General features: G+C 32.6%; 1 protein-coding gene across 1 annotated transcript; it reads left to right on the top strand.

Annotated features, from left to right (window-relative positions):
• The first annotated feature begins 319 nt into the window (after positions 1–319).
• LOC148299292 (large ribosomal subunit protein bL19m-like) lies at positions 320–6505 on the top strand. The gene is made up of 6 exons (XM_088276228.1): positions 320–477; positions 585–830; positions 2367–2509; positions 3934–4113; positions 4883–5037; positions 6250–6505. Exons 1-6 carry the CDS (start codon positions 414–416, stop codon positions 6377–6379), a joined length of 918 nt encoding a protein of 305 aa, XP_088132354.1. The 5' UTR covers positions 320–413; the 3' UTR covers positions 6380–6505.
• The last annotated feature ends 10614 nt before the right edge of the window (positions 6506–17119 follow it).

Raw genomic sequence — 17119 nt, 5'->3', positions numbered from 1 at the left:
ACAGAACGTCAACCAAAATCCGCAAATCCGAAATGATCACAATGTTGCTAGTTGCCACTTATTCCTTACATTGTTTGAAAAGTTCCCATATTTATTTTTTACCTCACACAAAATAGCTGCTAAATATTTGTTTCGTATAAATAACATTGTAACTAATGAAAGGAATACAAAACAAAAATTTAAATTAAATTATTTCCATTCAAAAACTATTTATTAAATTTTAAAAATATAAAGTATGAAATAAAAAGAATTTATTTGATGCTTGTAATTTCCCTTAATAAAGGCAACACCAAAGGAGAGGAGACTAAAAAAATAAATATCTCAAAAACTGAATATTAAAAATAAAGATGGAGGTCTGAGTGGCATGTATAAGTCCGATTTGTGAAGCAAATTTAAAAAAATAGATTTTAATTATGGCTTTTTCAGTTAGTAAATTTATCGGGGGAATCAACAGAAAACTTTTGCTAAGCTCTAGAGGTAATTATGTCAATTATTTTAGTTGTTATAATTTTTGAGGTTATGCTCTATCTGCTACCGAATAGTTTTTGTATAGGTTTTATTAATATTTTACGTTTATTTCATAGGTTTGAAGGAATGTAGATGCTTTTCATCGCTACCAAGTCCTCAGATTGATACAGGTGCACAGGAAAAGACGCCTAAAGATGGTCCAAAAGGGCGAAAATCAGTGGCTCCTCTGCATTTTAGGTTTATTTACCCAGAATTTTTACCGGATCCCGATGTGAAGCGAAGGAATCACGTCAGGGAAAAATTGGAGCGTATTGATATGATGAATAGACGAACGAATATTGATATCCCGGAATTTTACGTAGGTGCGTATCTTACATATTTTCTATACAATTAAACTATATAATAGATTTTCACCTACCTGAATCGTAAGCTTTTCCGTTGGTCTTGTGTCTCGACACAAATTACTAAAATAGATGCATTGGCATTTGCAGCTAGCATCGATCTGTCTTAAGTTTATTTGTTTTCTTAGTGTATGACTGTGACAGTTATCAGAATACCAATCTTATGCTATTCCAAATATAGAACCAGACATTTGTTTATATTTTCTCCACACTCAAAACCCAATCAACAATATTCAATTTAATTATATAATTGTTTATATCGTAATTGCTGCGCATTTGGCCAACCAACTAGATGAAATATAAATAGCAATAATCTATTTTGAATCTCATAAAAGATATTCTTATTGAACATACTTAATTGTATGCATTACATACTTTGTTGCTCCTAGATGTAAAAATGAATATGACGTCTTTGTTATTTAATTTGATTATGCACTTGTCGGTTTTAAAAAAGCTACTTTTTTTTTTATTTAAAAAAGAAAAATATTTTTGTGTTATTATTTTGCACATACATTCAATTTCATACTATTTTTGTGAACCTAAGTGTCTCATTATTAACACATTGCATTGTTTGCGGGAAACACTTAAAAGCATCTTTAATATACTGTAGGTAGAGAGCGGGAGACGCTTGCAAGCGTTCTTATTTGCTTACTTTTGGTAGAGCGTAAAACGCCAAAAAACATTGTACAGATCGGATTTGGGTTTGCGGCTACTTGTAATTGGTATACGACCCTAATTAGTGTACAAATAAGGGTCGGGGTTGATAAAAAAACCGCCCGCCAACAATGTGTTAAAAATACGTATCAAATTATGGTGAGAGTGGGTTCGAGAACCCAGAAACTATGACGCTCCATACTGGTGTCTGCAACATTAATTTTGGTAATAATAATTAAAAATGTAACTTTGTTTTAAATCACTATAAATATTTTATTTTAACTTAATTATAATGTCTACCGGGTTCAAAGCTAACCGCTTCTTTATCTAGACTGATTAATACGTAAACACTATCTACTAAACAATATTCAAATTATTTTGACGGTTAGGGAAAGAAGCTTAGGTAGATCTCAAGTGGCTTTATTTTTTTGTGTTGATTGGCAATCACGGTCAAAAGGGATCAGGGATGATGAGTGATTGGAAACATATTTAATAACGGACTTTTAGCTAAATCATTTACTTGTGTATTTATAAGTTGCAAATTATTATTAATTGCCTTTTTGATTTCTAATATTTCTAAGTAATCTAATTTAAGTCCTCTATTGCATGTATGTAATATATTTAAACCTTTAATTTTATCAAATGAGTGATTGTTTGAGTTTAGTAGATAGTGTTTTAGTATTAATCAGTCTTGATTCTTCGAAACCGGTAGACATTATAATTAAGTTATAATAAAATATTTATTGTGATTTTAAAACAAAGTAGCATTTTAATTATAAAATGGAAAATCACAAAGTTAGTGCTTCAAATATAAATTATAATAATTTTGGTGTTTATTTTTAGGATCCATTCTTTCGGTAGTGACCTCTGATCCACATTCTCAGGGGAAAACTAGTAAATTTGTTGGAATTTGTATCAAAAGAGTTTTTTGTGGCCTGCGTGCTGAATTTACGCTTCGAAATGTGATCGATCATCAAGGGATTGAGGTAAATAATAAATAACCAATACTTTTTTAATGTATTTGCATTTCATTAATTGATTCGGCAGTCACTCAAAGACGTGTCACAGTAGATTTTAAGAAATAGTGATATGTACTAAGTAAAACTTAAATTAGAAATTGCATTTATTAGAACATTGGTATCCATTGACACATCGCTCACTCCTTTCAAGAACGTCATAAATCAAAACTTGACAATTTTCAGTTGTGCATGTTTTCGGAATGCCCAGAAAACGTATTATATCCCGGCGAAAGCGGCATATTTTTAACTTAATATTTACCCGCTATAGGGCAGAAAGTGTTGTTTTTGCATTTTGATGAAAAGGTGTTGTTTGATTATTTTTTTAATGATATTAAATATTTTCAAATGGAGAAAAAAACCTTCAGGTTTATCTAAAAATATGTGTTGCACAGTAAAAAGTTGAATAAGTTGCTTGATATTTATTTTTAATACATTGTGTTATATTTTTAAAGTTTAAAAACGTTCTCCTGAAAAATCAAGTTTTTTGATTTGTGACGTTCTTGAAAGGAATGAGCGACATGTAAACCAATGAGACTTATTTCTCTTATCATTTCAACCACTTGAAATAAATGGTAATTAAATAATACTAAGTATTACACGCGTGATGAAATGGGGATCCTGCATCCTAAGCTCCATAAATGCTTAATAAGGAACTCATCTTATAGAAAAATAGTATGTACAATAATCTTTTAGACGCCATCCAAAAGGACCGTTCCACATTTATTTTCTTCCCATTTGTATAAATAATATATGCATGCACTCAATTATAAATGTACCACATCAACAATCTCTATCATATATTTTTTTAAAGAAATAACCCACAAAGCCTCTACATGTAGATGCATGTCTTCAGGTAGGATAGTAAGGATGGGGAAAGTAAATGTAAAAAATACATCACAAACACCCAGACCAATTAAAATTAATTTAATAGATTTATATTATCCACTGACACTTCGTGATGGAATTGCATTTTTAATATGTTATTAGATTAAAACCAATATTTTTAGCTTTTCCACTTTATTTTTATTTGACCAGCGACCGGGTTTCAACCATGGTTATAACCATGGTTATCAACTCCTGCCTTGTTTTATATATAATATAACAATTTGTATAGCCTCCCACCAGTCTGATGATGTCGGTAACGACGAAACCCGGTCGCTAGTCAAATAAAAATAAAGTGGAAAAGCTAAAAATATTGGTTTTAATCTAATAACATATTAAAATTAATTTATTTTGCACTTGGCGGGAATCGAACCCGCAACGCCAGTTTCGCAGTCGAGCGTCTACCCAACTGTGCCACAGCGCCTGTCACTGAATGAATAATAATAGAATAAGAAGAAACCGATCATTTGTGTCCAAGTATGTTCTCCAAAACAGTTTTCTTTGTCTAGATCCGTTACTTGATGTACGACCCTAAAATCCAGCAAATCCAAGTTTTAAGACTAGAAAAACGACTGGATGACAAGTTGCATTACTTGAGGGACGCGCCGCACGAATACAGCACCTTCAATGTGGACATGGAACCAGAGATTCTGCCTGAAGGTGCCCCGGTACCCGTTAACCCTATAAAAGTAAGTGTAATGAACTTATAATTAAAATGGAACTTTGTTTTAAAATCACTATAAATTTATAGTGATTTTAAAACAAAGTTACATTTTAATTACAAAATGGAAAATCACAAAGTTAATGCTTCAAATATAAATTATATGTAATGAACTTACATGAAATTATAGTAACTTTAAACATAAAGAGTAAATCCACTCACGAGTAGGTATAGGCTATAAAACTTAAAAAGTTGAAGCCTGAGTAGGGTCATGATAAGCGGTGTTGCATAGTAGCTAGATTTCAGAGTCACTTGGACGTTACGTAATTCAAGAAAAAAAATTAGTTTATATCCCGTAACAAATTCTGTATATTATATTAGCTGTGTCTTTTTCTTCCTGGCTCTATCCCGACTTATAGTCTTTGTTGACTGTCGGGGCTAGCTCTCCTCGTCCTCAGGTTGTAGGTCCTTCTGTCATGGGCAACGTCACCTAGGCCATGCCTTCCAATCATGTTTTCTTTCTGCAGAATCTATGAATTCTTTGGTCTTCCTCTAATTGTCTTTTGAGAAAGAACCATGGCGATTGCCTGGTTCGCAATATGATCAAGTTCTCTATGCCCTTTGTGCCCATACTATCACAATTACCTTTCCTCTACATTACTATAGATGTCTGTTACACGCTTATGCGGCCTGTTATAAAATTAGGAATCAGGTTGTGTTAAAGTGGGTTCGAACCCTGAAATTCTTGACTCAAAGTCTGAGACACTAACCACAAACTTATTATTCTTCATCTTTAGGTGCCACTGAATCCAAAACCTTGGCTGGAGAGATGGGAACGTCAGGACCTCCAGGGAGTTACCGGCATCGAAGAGAACTTAAGGGAAAAGGATAAAATAAGGAGAGAGAAACATGCTGCTCCGTGGGAGAAATATGACCTCATGAAACAGTATAGGTACATGCAAAAAAATCTTTTTAACACATTTAGGACGAGTATTTTTAAGCCTGCGGACCGCTGGCGACGGGATTTGATAGTTATGTACATATAGTTAAGACCTTAAGAACAAGATTGGTACCGTAGAACAGGGCTACTTGAACTTTGAAGTGTTACTTGGCCCAGTACAAAAAAAAATTTAGATCGTGGTATCGATCGAAGTATCGTGACAATAAGTGTCACCTGTCAGAGAAACAATGAATCATGTCGATATGTTCATTATTGTAGACCAAATACAGATTATTATTTTTTTGTACTGGGCTCAAGTAACACATCAAAGTTCAAGTAGCCCCGTTCTACGCTATATAATATTCCTATAAAAACATTGGGTAATTCCTTCTTTTCTGCCGGCACAGAAGGTAAAAATACCCTCCCCGTCCTTAAGCATCAAACGACTGAACAGGTAGGGTACCCTTCCCGTCTGAAGTGTGTTAAACAATTTTTGTTTTTTTTTTGACACTGTATTTTTTAATGCAACATTACCCATGATTGACAACCACACTACTAAAAAATTTGGTTTTCTGTTGATGAACTAAAATTCAATACATATGTATGAGTCACTAGAAGATTAGCCCTACGACGGATGAGTTTTAATGAAGATTTTATTTAGAAAATGGGCAGGTTTTTTTATTTATTTCCAATATATGGTTTTAAGATATGTTTGAAGCATAGGAAATAATAACAACATCAAGCGACAGAGTCCGCTACAGTACGTATACATATAGCTCGTAAAATATTACGTAAAAAACAGTCCGAGCTTTTTCTTTGAGCCCGTACCAGAAACCTTATTTTATTACTAAATTTATTTGTTTTCTCATATTCTCAAAATGTACGAACTTAAACGTAGCGATGTTTTGAAAATATTTGTAATTTTTATTGATAAAATAACAATACTAATGTTTTGAAAGATTTTTTTTTTTTTAAAACCTATTATCTTTTTTGCCGTTTTGCAATTATATTAAAAAATCCAGTTTAAAAAAAAATATTCCAATTAATTTAAAGTATTCATAAAATATTGTTGTGGGAACTAAATTGAAACATATTGATCACATGTATTATAGCAAAATTCGAATGAGAGAGCTTTTCCTGCAACTCCTAACTGATAGACATACACAATTATTATTATCTTTTAATGAAAGGAAACCTTTTGATGACATTTTTATTTTATTACAGAGCCACTATTCCAGAGGAAGACCAATCAGAAATTTGGGCTGATGTGTATTCACAACTTCATCAGTTGGAAATTATGAGAAGAAAAATGGCTCGTAAAAGGACATTCTTTATTCCAAAGAAATCTGGATAGATTGTGTTTTAGCATTTTTCATTCTATACCCAGGAAAATATTTGTAATAGAATGCCATTAGTTGTTATGATGACATATTAAATATGTTCAGCATTTATATTAAAGTGATTTTTAATTTGTTTAAAATATGTTTGTTGTTTTATGTATTAATTTTAAATCAAACACAGATTTTTTGAGTCTACTAAGTTGTATTTTATTAACAAAAACACATAAAAAATTATACTGTGACAATTGCTTCGCCTTGTTAGGGCATTATCAAACGAATGATATTGCCCTAACATTATCACGGCATTATCAAACATTCGTTTGATAATGCCCTAACAAGGCGAAACAATTGTCACAATATAATTTTTTATGTGTTTTTGTTAATAAAATGCAACTTAGTAGACTCAAAAAATCTGTGTTTGATTTAAAATTAATACATAAATTAAAATGGAGTTCTACAAATTAAACGCCAAACCAATAAATAATGTTTATTGTTTTATTTCCTATTCCATCTAATAATTTCGTCTGATATTTGAAAGCAAAATGTTTTTTTTTTATGTCTGCCTCTGTTGTGTAGTGGTGAGCTCTTTAAGCTAGAGTGCTGGAGGTCCCAGATTTGATTTATGGGGGTATCAAAATAAATATAAGTGATATTTCACTCTAATATTGATTTAACACATTGGTTACGGCGAAGTTTGTTAAAGAAATGTAATGCGAGCGATATTCGATCGCATCAAAAGAATGATGATAGAAAATATCCAAGAGTTAGAAAAGAATCATGAAAAAATTTGGCAAAAACAAAGTAGTGTTTTATTTTATGTAAATAGTATTTTTATATTGTAGACCACCTGAGATAAGCATTATCAATAAAATTAGGAAACGTCTTTTGAGATGTTTTGAACATGTAGAATGAATGAGTAAGGAAAGAATGGTAAAACAAATTTATGGGGCGAATGTAATTGATAAAAGGAGCCGAGGAAGACCAAGAAAAACTTGGCAAGATCAGGTATGCCAAATACTTGAAAGTGGTCTCAGGTTAGGAGTCGTAATAATCGTCGGGTATGTATGAGGAAATGCATAAACGTGGAAAAGGCGAAGAATGTTTGCAAAGACAGAGTGGTGTGGCATTCTATTCTCTCTGCCTACCCCTGCGGTGAAGCGGGGTGGTGGTTAGTTAGTTAGCAACACCTATCGCTACACAGCAAAGCAAACATGACAAGATATTAGATGCTACGTTTTTTTTGTTAATCAAGTTGAAGGCAAAATGTGCACACCACCTCAACATAAGGTTTCTGAAATGCACAAACATGTGCAATGTAAACAATGTGTAATGTAAACAATGTGTGTAATGTAAACAATGTGCAATGTAAACAATGTGTTAATATCGGCCTGGACAGTACCTGAAGCTTAGGGCTGATCACTTGCCTTTATGTAGTTTATGATTAAGATGACATTACCTCAATACATTGTAGTACCCCATTGGGTATGATTGAGAGTTTGAAGAAGTTATTTATAGTTATATATTTATTTTCTATAATGATGTGAAATTCCCGTTTCAATTAAAAATGTGCCGTGCCTTCAAAAATAAAATTTATAAAGGAGGCACTGATATTGGCATCCGATTCTGAAATGTTAATTATTCCATACGATTGTGAAATATTAATCATTACATACGATTATGAAATATCAAATGATAAATATATTCCTACCTACATATTAATGTTGAATCGGAGTAATTCTGTAAAACTTGTTTACGAAACAAATGAAGATTTTGTGATAGTTATTCGCGTTGTAAAAATGTGAGTTGACACATATTTACTTCCTTTTTACACGTTTTTAGAAAAAAAATTAATTTCCGGTAAGAAAGTTTCAAAATATTTTTGGTCAAATTGCCGAACTTCCGACTTCCAATATCGCGGCTCGTCCGTTTTCACCGGAATTAAGTTTTGCTCACCATCTAGCGAGAATAACTTTGAACCAGCGTGTTTTGTAATATTGGTTTGAACCTACGCTGAGGCTTCAAATACTCTCCGCCAGATCTTTGCACGTTCCCCAAAAACAAAGTTTACAAAAGTTGCGGTTGCAAGGCCATCTAGTTCGACAAACTGTTTCATCTTCAAGTTTATGTCATAAACATATGCGTGTAAGTGCAGTGTTTCCCTAAGAGTGCTCTAATTGTTGGGATTACATCGTTTCAAGCAGAATTCAAACCGGTAAGTGAAGGAAATAACACAAATAATGATTGTTTTGAGTGTCGAACGTTTGTTGTATCGATAAACACCTCGTATCTTCGAAAACAAGCAATACCTGCCCACCGGGCGTCTGTCAGATGGCATGTTTTCATACAATGCAATGACTGCAAGTCTTGAAACAAAATATATCGTAAATCTAACAATTAGCTTTATTCGTTTTGGCATATTGTTCAAATAATTACACTTGTACATTTCTCAATTTGCCACATCAAAATCAAACGATTATTAAGATCAGCGGTCGTCGATGGAGTTTTATACGCGAGGAATTGCAATTTTTCGATCAAATATTGCTACAAAATACCTGTCAGTTTCCTATATCTCCACACGATATTAATCTATTTCTCAAAACAAATGGTTCGTTGTTTTTTCAAACCTGAAAACTGCATAATTTGTCCGTGTTACCTAGTACTTAGGTTAGTCACCTTTTAGAGTGCAAATTTTAATGTAGCAACTAAATTATTTCATTGTTTTTATGGTATTATAGTTGCTTCCAAATACTAATCGATTGTTGAACCTTGCCCTCGTTGTGTATCGAACATCGAAACTACGCGTCGAGGTTTGTTTTTCAACAACTTGCACCTGTCTGTACCTAATACTCGCGCCCCCTTTTTGCACATGGGTTCGTAGATGAAAGGTGACACACACAATGATAATATGGACTTTTGTTTATTATTCATCGACATTACGCAACGATCTACCGAGTTCAGACTCTTTCGGTAAGAAATATCGTACAATAATTTATATCTACATTTGCGGCTAAGTATTACAAAATATTAACTTTCACGGTTGGTCGTCTTTTAGCAGTTTTACTGAACTGGAACCGAACGAAGTGATTCTCCCGTTGCGAAGTAGATTTGTAATGTAAATCAGTTTTATAAACTCCATTTAAATTTACTTTTAGAATTATTGTTATGTTATCTTGCTAGTAAGAAGTTAAGAAGTTGCTTGACAGTAAGAAGTTAAGTTGCGTTAAGAATTTTTAAGAATACTTACATTTTAAAATACATGACATGATCATCGGTGCAATTGCCCGAAAGAGACGTGCATTTAATTTTGCATATTCTCTATTATGTATCTCTTCCAATAAGAGCAAATAATCAATACAGCCAGTGTATAGAATTTTCACTCATGAATTACATGAAATTATTGTAAATATAAACATAAAGAGTATATCCACGCACTAGTTATACGGCTATAAAACTTAAAAAGTTGAAGCCTAAGTAGGGCCATGATAAGAGGTGTTGCATAAGTCGTAGCTAGATATCAGAGTCACTTGCACGTTAGGTAATAATAATAATAATATAATAAAACCCTTATCCGCACTCAATGGTGCATAGGGCACTGCATCATATAAACGCAGTGTTATCTTAATCGTTTACACATGAAGGAAAAGTGATCAGCCCTCCGCTTCAGGTACCAGTCCAGGGTAATATTGAATAAATATTACAGTGAAAAAAATCATTTGTATTTATTTTACCCCCCTTGGGAATCGAACCCGGGACCTCCAGAACGGTAGCCGAGCGTGCTGACCATTACACTACGGAGGCGGACAATAATTAGGTAATAAACAAAAAACAAAATAGTAAATTTAAAAAAAAAACACTGCGTTTAAAAAAATATATTATTGCCCCAATTTACCTAACATCATTTATCCAATATATGGTATTAATTTTTCTTTTTCTATTAATTATTTTACAAAATGTGATAATATCGACATACTTCCTAGGGTGCCAGTCAATCGTTAAACATGTGATCGCATTCAAAAGAGGCCTTACGTACTATGACGTCATGTAGCTTCACCCCCGGTCTCGATAGTAAATAAGCTCAGGATTAAACCAGAATGGAGTCTTACTACAATCTGTTCCACTCAGTGATTCGACGAGTTGAATGGATGACCACCCGAATGGTCGATTTGCATGATCGCCTTCAATTTTTAAAACAACGAAAAATAGTCAAAGAACGAATCCCTGTCACCTTTTTTGTCTTTCATCGTGCCGTAAATATTTACAATTTTTAGTATATGTATCGCGCGTTTCAAATTTTCAAATAGTAAATCGATATTTTTCATTCCCAGAGGGGGTAGCCTTATGCACCATTGGGGTGCGGATAAGGGTTTGAAGAAGAAAAACAAGTATAAAGAAAAATTTATACTATTACTCCTTTACAGTACATATCTACATAATCACATCGGCTGTCCATACTCAAAACACAGTAAGGGACATTTTTTTTGTAATACGTTTTTTTTTGCATTTTTGGACTAAGTAGATTCTACTTAGTCCAAAAAAAACGTACTACAAAAAAATGTCCCTTACTGTGTTTTAAGTTTGGACAGCCGACACACTCATAATATATTTAATAATAATAAATAATAATAAAACCCTTATCCGCACCCCAATGGTGCATAGGGCACTGCGTCATATAAACGCAGTGTTATCTTGATCGTTTACACATGAAGGAAAGGTGATCAGCCCTCCGCTTCAGGTACCAGTCCAGGGTAATATTGAATAAATATGACAGTGAAAAAATCACTTATATTTATTTTACCCCCCTTGGGAATCGAACCCGGGACCTCCAGAACGGTAGCCGAGCGTGCTGACCATTACACTACGGAGGCGGACATATTTAATAAAGTAACGATAATATTATTAATGTTTCCTCCGGAACAGTACAACACATTCGGATTATTTTTGTGCCATTGTACATCCGTATGTATGTCAACAATAATTTCTTACAGCTTTGCATTCACATCTCGGAGAAAACTAATTTTACTATTGTGCCCGATGTTGTTATTATGGTGAATAACAAAGGTTGAATCACTTCATCTAGCACGATTTTGTAATTTGTCCAAGTTCACACAGATGACCCTAATATTACAATATATCTTAAAAATGCGTCCTTAGAATTCGCAAGGTATATTCTTGATATAATAATATCTACTAATGATGCTTAATCGTGCAGTATAAATACCTTATACGCAATGATGGGATTCAAAATTTCCATGTTCGCCCTTTAGGTACTACTATAAAAAAATAGATTTTACATTTATTCATTTATTTGTTTTTTATTCTGCACATAAACAGAACATTCACATAACAACTGAGAATGTTCCAATTATAATAGTAGGTACAGATTTAAAAGTCAATTAAAAGTAATGTAACATTGTTGTAGAACATAAATCATAATATATATACAAGCTCTGTAACAAAGTAGGTATCTACATTCTGCATGAAATAACTAAAAAAAAAAAAAAAAACAATGAACAGAGTACATAAAAGAAAACAGCGAAAAAATAATTCAATCAGTTTTATTTAAATATGTACTTCCAAATTGCCTTTTGGTTGTCGTATGCAGACGATTTGAATATTGTGTGACAACAAAGGGTTAAGGACCGGTTCGGCGACCTCTAAAAATTTTAGGCACCGGTTCGCTAGAACCGGTGCAAACCGGTTGAATCCCACCACTGCTTATACTGCCAATATAAGAAGTACCTTCTGTATGCGATTTCTGTTCAGATATAATTCGTTGAACGTTATTATATTGTAGCTACGCATTTAAAATATCGTTTTTTAAATTAAATTTTCTCTTGATAAATACAACAATTTATTTAATAATCTTTTGTGACACATATTTCGATGCATTCCGCATAATTTTGTGCGATGTTTGAAAATTATGCGAAATGCATCGAAACGCGTGTCACAATCGATTTTTAAGACATGGTGGTATTTTCTATGTGAAATTAAAATCGAAATTAAATGACTTTCTAGGGGTTTAACAGATTTTCTACTTTTTGAATGATTAGGGATTTAAGCACTGTTTCCCAGTGAAATCAAAACAATTTTTAGTGATATTTTTACTGTAATATTTATTAAAAGAGGGGCGAAAAATTATTGTGATCCTTGAAGAATTTAGTTATGTCACCATATTCCCCCTCCATGAAATTAATGTTAAAATTAACATCGCATAGTTTCGATGAAGTACCCTATGTATGCACCATATTAATATCATTTCAGATTTAAAATTTCAATTCAAAACATTTCAGATAAGTAAAAATTGGTTTTGTTTGAATTTGAGTATATCTATTAAATAAAAGGTATCCTTTGCGTAGCACCTAATACCACTTTTTTTTTCCTTGAACCCCCACAGAGTTGCAATATCGATCTGTCTGCATTTTGAACTTTTAGGAACCCCACGGACTGCCATGACTATGACAACATAACTCTCCTTACCCCCGCTGCAAACCCTTAAAAAATAGGGGTTATGGGGTGACCAGTAGATCTTCAGTATAGACAACTAAAATCATAGTTAAATACCCCAATTGCTGTGTAAACTCCACAAAATTATATGAAATTCATATTTTTACAGTATGTGTAATTTATGTCAGAAAACTATCTATTGTCGTACTTTACATTTTTGTAAGTTTTATTTATTATATCGCGAATGTTTTGCATTTTCAGCGAGTAAAACTACTAATTTTCTTCTAATATTGGTCATAAACCAAAAAAATGATAGTAAAACCAACTACTAAAAGTTTCTTGAACGAACAAAAGCATGAAGAATGTGCCAAAAATTAACAGAAATGTTTACCTAATGTCGTTGGCAATCTCGTTAAGTTATTACGATAAGTAGACGATATTAGCTGCATTAATAGTAATATTAAGCATTTGGAATACAGAGTAAATTTTATATTTTAGGTAAATGATAGTTTTAACTGGATAATGGTACGAAACAGGAGTTGAAGGTCGCCCTAAACCGTTTTTTTTAATGGCCTTATGGACTTTTCGTTACAAGGTCAAATGTTAACGGGATTTGCGAATACGGCTATAAATAGTTAAATCGTCAAGCGTCAAATTATAAATTACCAAGCGACCTTGAACCTTCATCTGTCCCACTCAATGTCGACCAAAACATGGTCCTATTAGGGTGAGTCAGACCATGTAAATATGCGTTGATTATAGGAACCGAATGGGTTACTTCATGTGGAACGTTAAATAGTCCAATAACGTTCCCGACACTTCATAAAAAGGCCACGAAATCATTGTTTCAATGAATTTATCCTACGCGGTTTTCATTTTCTCTTTTGATTAAAACCGCTTTTGTTTCAATGTTTATCAGATCCTGTCTAGACGGTGTTTTTAGTGTGGTGTTTACTTTTTCGTTTGTTTGCTTGTACTGCAGTGATGTATAATCGATCTTATTTTACCTGCAAATTCTTGAAATTCTTTAATTTTATACTTTTTTACGTATGTAGTTTTTTTTTAAAGAAACATATTTGTTTTTATTATTTACACAAATATTTCAATTTCATACTATTTTTCTGAGCCTAAGCGGCTCATTATTATAAATATGCATCAAATTGTGGTAGAGTGAGTTCAAACCGAGAAACTCTGACTGAGTCCGCTACACTAACCACGGGACCACAACCCGACTACTTTATAAGATGTTATTGAATAATATATACGAGTACTTATGTATATTTTTTAAATTTGAAGGTGTCTCAACTTGATACGAAACATGTATCGTTCTTCCTTTAATATGAAAGCAGATGGAAATCTGAGCATCCTAAAGCTTACAACCTGGCATTTGGCTGGGTTAAGCGATCGCCATTCTGTCCATTATTGAATATCCATATTGCATTTATTCTTGAAACCTGTATGTCGGTAGTGTAAAGGCAAAGGGGTATATCTGTCTCGGACCAAATTTTACAGGAGAGCAAAAACAAATTTGTGAAATTAAATAACTCATTTGGTTTATGTATTTTCATATGTACATATCTTAATTAAACTAAATAAGTATTGCAACTACAGCTTTATCCTTTTGCTAGATTATAGAATACACTATTTTATACATTTTGTGGAACAAACTTTGTAAATGAAAAATTTGACAGATTTGCCCCTTTGCCATTATATTACCGATGTTTGCCATGGTCTTAGAGCCTTCCGCATGATTGTAAAAGGAGGACTCATATAAAGGGAAGGACGATACACGTTTTATATGAAGTTGAGGCACCTTTAAATTGACATCTCATCCATAGGGTTAATAATCCAGGATCCGATATAATAAAAATATATTAATATTGTTAATATAATTTTTTTTTATGTATTAATTTTAAATCAAACACAGATTTTTTGAGTCTACTAAGTAGACTTAGTATACTCAAAAAATCTGTGTTTGATTTAAAATTAATACATAAATTAAAATGGAGTTCTACAAATTAAACGCCAAATCAATAAATAATATATATTTTTTTAATATTTAAACTACCAGACTTTGCAATGAGCTACGTTTCGAATTTAAAAAGAAAGTCGTTTCCATTTGGGATCGTTGACGATATCCCTTCTTAGAAAAGCTCGCTAGTACCTGCCTACTTACTTTTAAAATATTTTTTTTAAATAACTGCTACTTTAGACCGAATGTATTGTATATATTGTACCTGATTTCTGAAATGCATCCCTGTATCCGTATAAATGAAGAAGTACGCAGTGCCTTCTTGTCAATTTAATATTAATCTTCAATACTCTTTGTATATCAATTAAAATCGTCATTTGTGGATCGAAGTCTCCGGCTATCAAAAGGTTTCAATCTTGCGAATAGCTTGTCTAATAGATAGTGCAAAAATGCTTTAATTGCGAGTAAAATCGTGATAGTTGTTACAAAAAACGTGTCCAAGTTTCAAGTCTGCTTTGTTTGTTGAAATGGTAGCACAATAGTAACGGCCTTGCTTTGTTCACTTATCTTTTGATCGCAAGTACTAAACGGTACTTTTCAAAACTTTCAGTCACCAGTTTGCAAATACTGAGTGTATAGTTTGTTCGTTCGTTTGAGTAATGGAATAAAAATGAGAATAATGTAAGTAATGGAATAAAAAAGAGTATTTTAGTATCCCGGTAGTATGCCTAGTAAAATATTACGAATTTCAATTTTGAATTTAACTTGGTTAATACCACTTATAGTGGTACAAATTTACTGATAAAATATAATAGAAATGGATAGAAATTATAACGAAGTGACTGCCAAATCAATTAAAGAAAAAATAAAACATGATTATGCTTGTACAGGTATGTCGTTTCTATTCCGATACTTATAAGGATAATATAAATAATATTCAGCAACGCTTTTTTGCTTATTTAACATTCACCTGATTGTTAAAATGCTATGAATTCATTGGCCACACTATGGAAAGAATTATCTCCTCATAAAAAAAATTATAAAATTTGTGTTGACTTTCGTGATATGCATAAAACATTACTATCTATCCTTTGAATCCTAACTGAAGGAAAAAAACAGCCCTAATTTTTAATGGCTTTTTTATTTAAGTTTTACTTGGTAAATAACACTGTAGAAGTTTTTGACTTTGTAAGGAATGAAGAGATAAGGCGTAGGACGCAGCAAATCTTGGTCACAACTGTCGTCAAGAAAAGGCGATTCAGTTGGCTTGGCCATGTACTCCGCATGCTTGATTTATCAAGCTTGCCTCTTTTACAAGGCATCAGGTTCGCGCCGCCCAGGACGACCACTGTTGATAATTCGTCGGCAGTTCTTGTCAGAACTTCGGGACGCGGATCTGATTTGGGAGGATGCAAGGGAGCTGGCAGCCGACAGAAAGGCCTGGAGACAGTTTGTGGACTCCATATGCTCCACCTAGGGAGCGGATATGGTTTAATATATATTAATGGAAGTTTTAAGTAATACTTAAAAATAATTATGTTTACCAAGTAAAACTTAAATTAAAAATGGATAAATATTACAAGGTTACTGCCGAATCAATTAATAAAATTTAAATGGCTGTCAGCATGCCTTTATTTTTTTATTATTCCACACGTCGTAAATTAAATCGTTAATTTTTTTCATATTTTTTTCAGTATTTCAGGTTTGATAACGATGAAACGGTATTATTACAACAACAAAATATCCAAACGATATATTAATCTAAATCATATGTCACACGGAAACATGCGACATTTTTCCGTTGTGACTCGTAGGCACGATAAAATGTGTTGAAAATTAAATCGTGTTCCGGTGGCATAAAATTGTATTTTAAAACAGTTAAAACTACCATTATGGACATGCGATCTCCCCATCGGACATAATTTATTCACAATCCCAATCCACTTTATTTCAAGCAATGTCAAGTTCATAAGGACTTTTTTGCATTTAAAACCTTTTGCTTCGTATTGCGTAGTGAAAGTTTTGAATATTTATTTTTGTTTATTTTGATTAATTTAAGCATATTACATACATAAGTCAGATATATAATATTCCCCGTGAATAATTTCCATCACTCATTTTGGTACATGGGATTAAGGTTAACAAGTCTGAAAAACATATAAGAATGTAACAAAAAAGAAAACACAAGGAAAAATGTAAAATATAAAGCAATATAATGTACAGTAAATAGGCATATAAAAACATAAGGTAAAAACTACGTTTAAAGGAAAAAAAGAGAAAAAATTGATCACTAACACAAATATTGTCCGCCTCCGTAGTGTAATGGTCAGCACGCTCG

Source organism: Brachycentrus maculatus, unplaced genomic scaffold (assembly GCF_059751285.1).
Source record: "Brachycentrus maculatus isolate JH-2025_06_01 unplaced genomic scaffold, ASM5975128v1 h1tg001201l, whole genome shotgun sequence".
Lineage (NCBI taxonomy): Eukaryota > Metazoa > Arthropoda > Insecta > Trichoptera > Brachycentridae > Brachycentrus > Brachycentrus maculatus.
This window is presented reverse-complemented; position numbering and strand designations above follow the sequence as displayed.

What these genes read in the sequence shown, in the direction of transcription:
- LOC148299292 (XM_088276228.1), top strand. Translation starts at nt 414, where the DNA reads ATGGCTTTTTCAGTTAGTAAATTTATCGGGGGAATCAACAGAAAACTT. An exon ending in ACTTTTGCTAAGCTCTAGAG is followed by an intron (nt 478 to 584) that starts GTAATTATGTCA and finishes TTTATTTCATAG; the next exon opens with GTTTGAAGGAATGTAGATGC. An exon ending in TATCCCGGAATTTTACGTAG is followed by an intron (nt 831 to 2,366) that starts GTGCGTATCTTA and finishes GTTTATTTTTAG; the next exon opens with GATCCATTCTTTCGGTAGTG.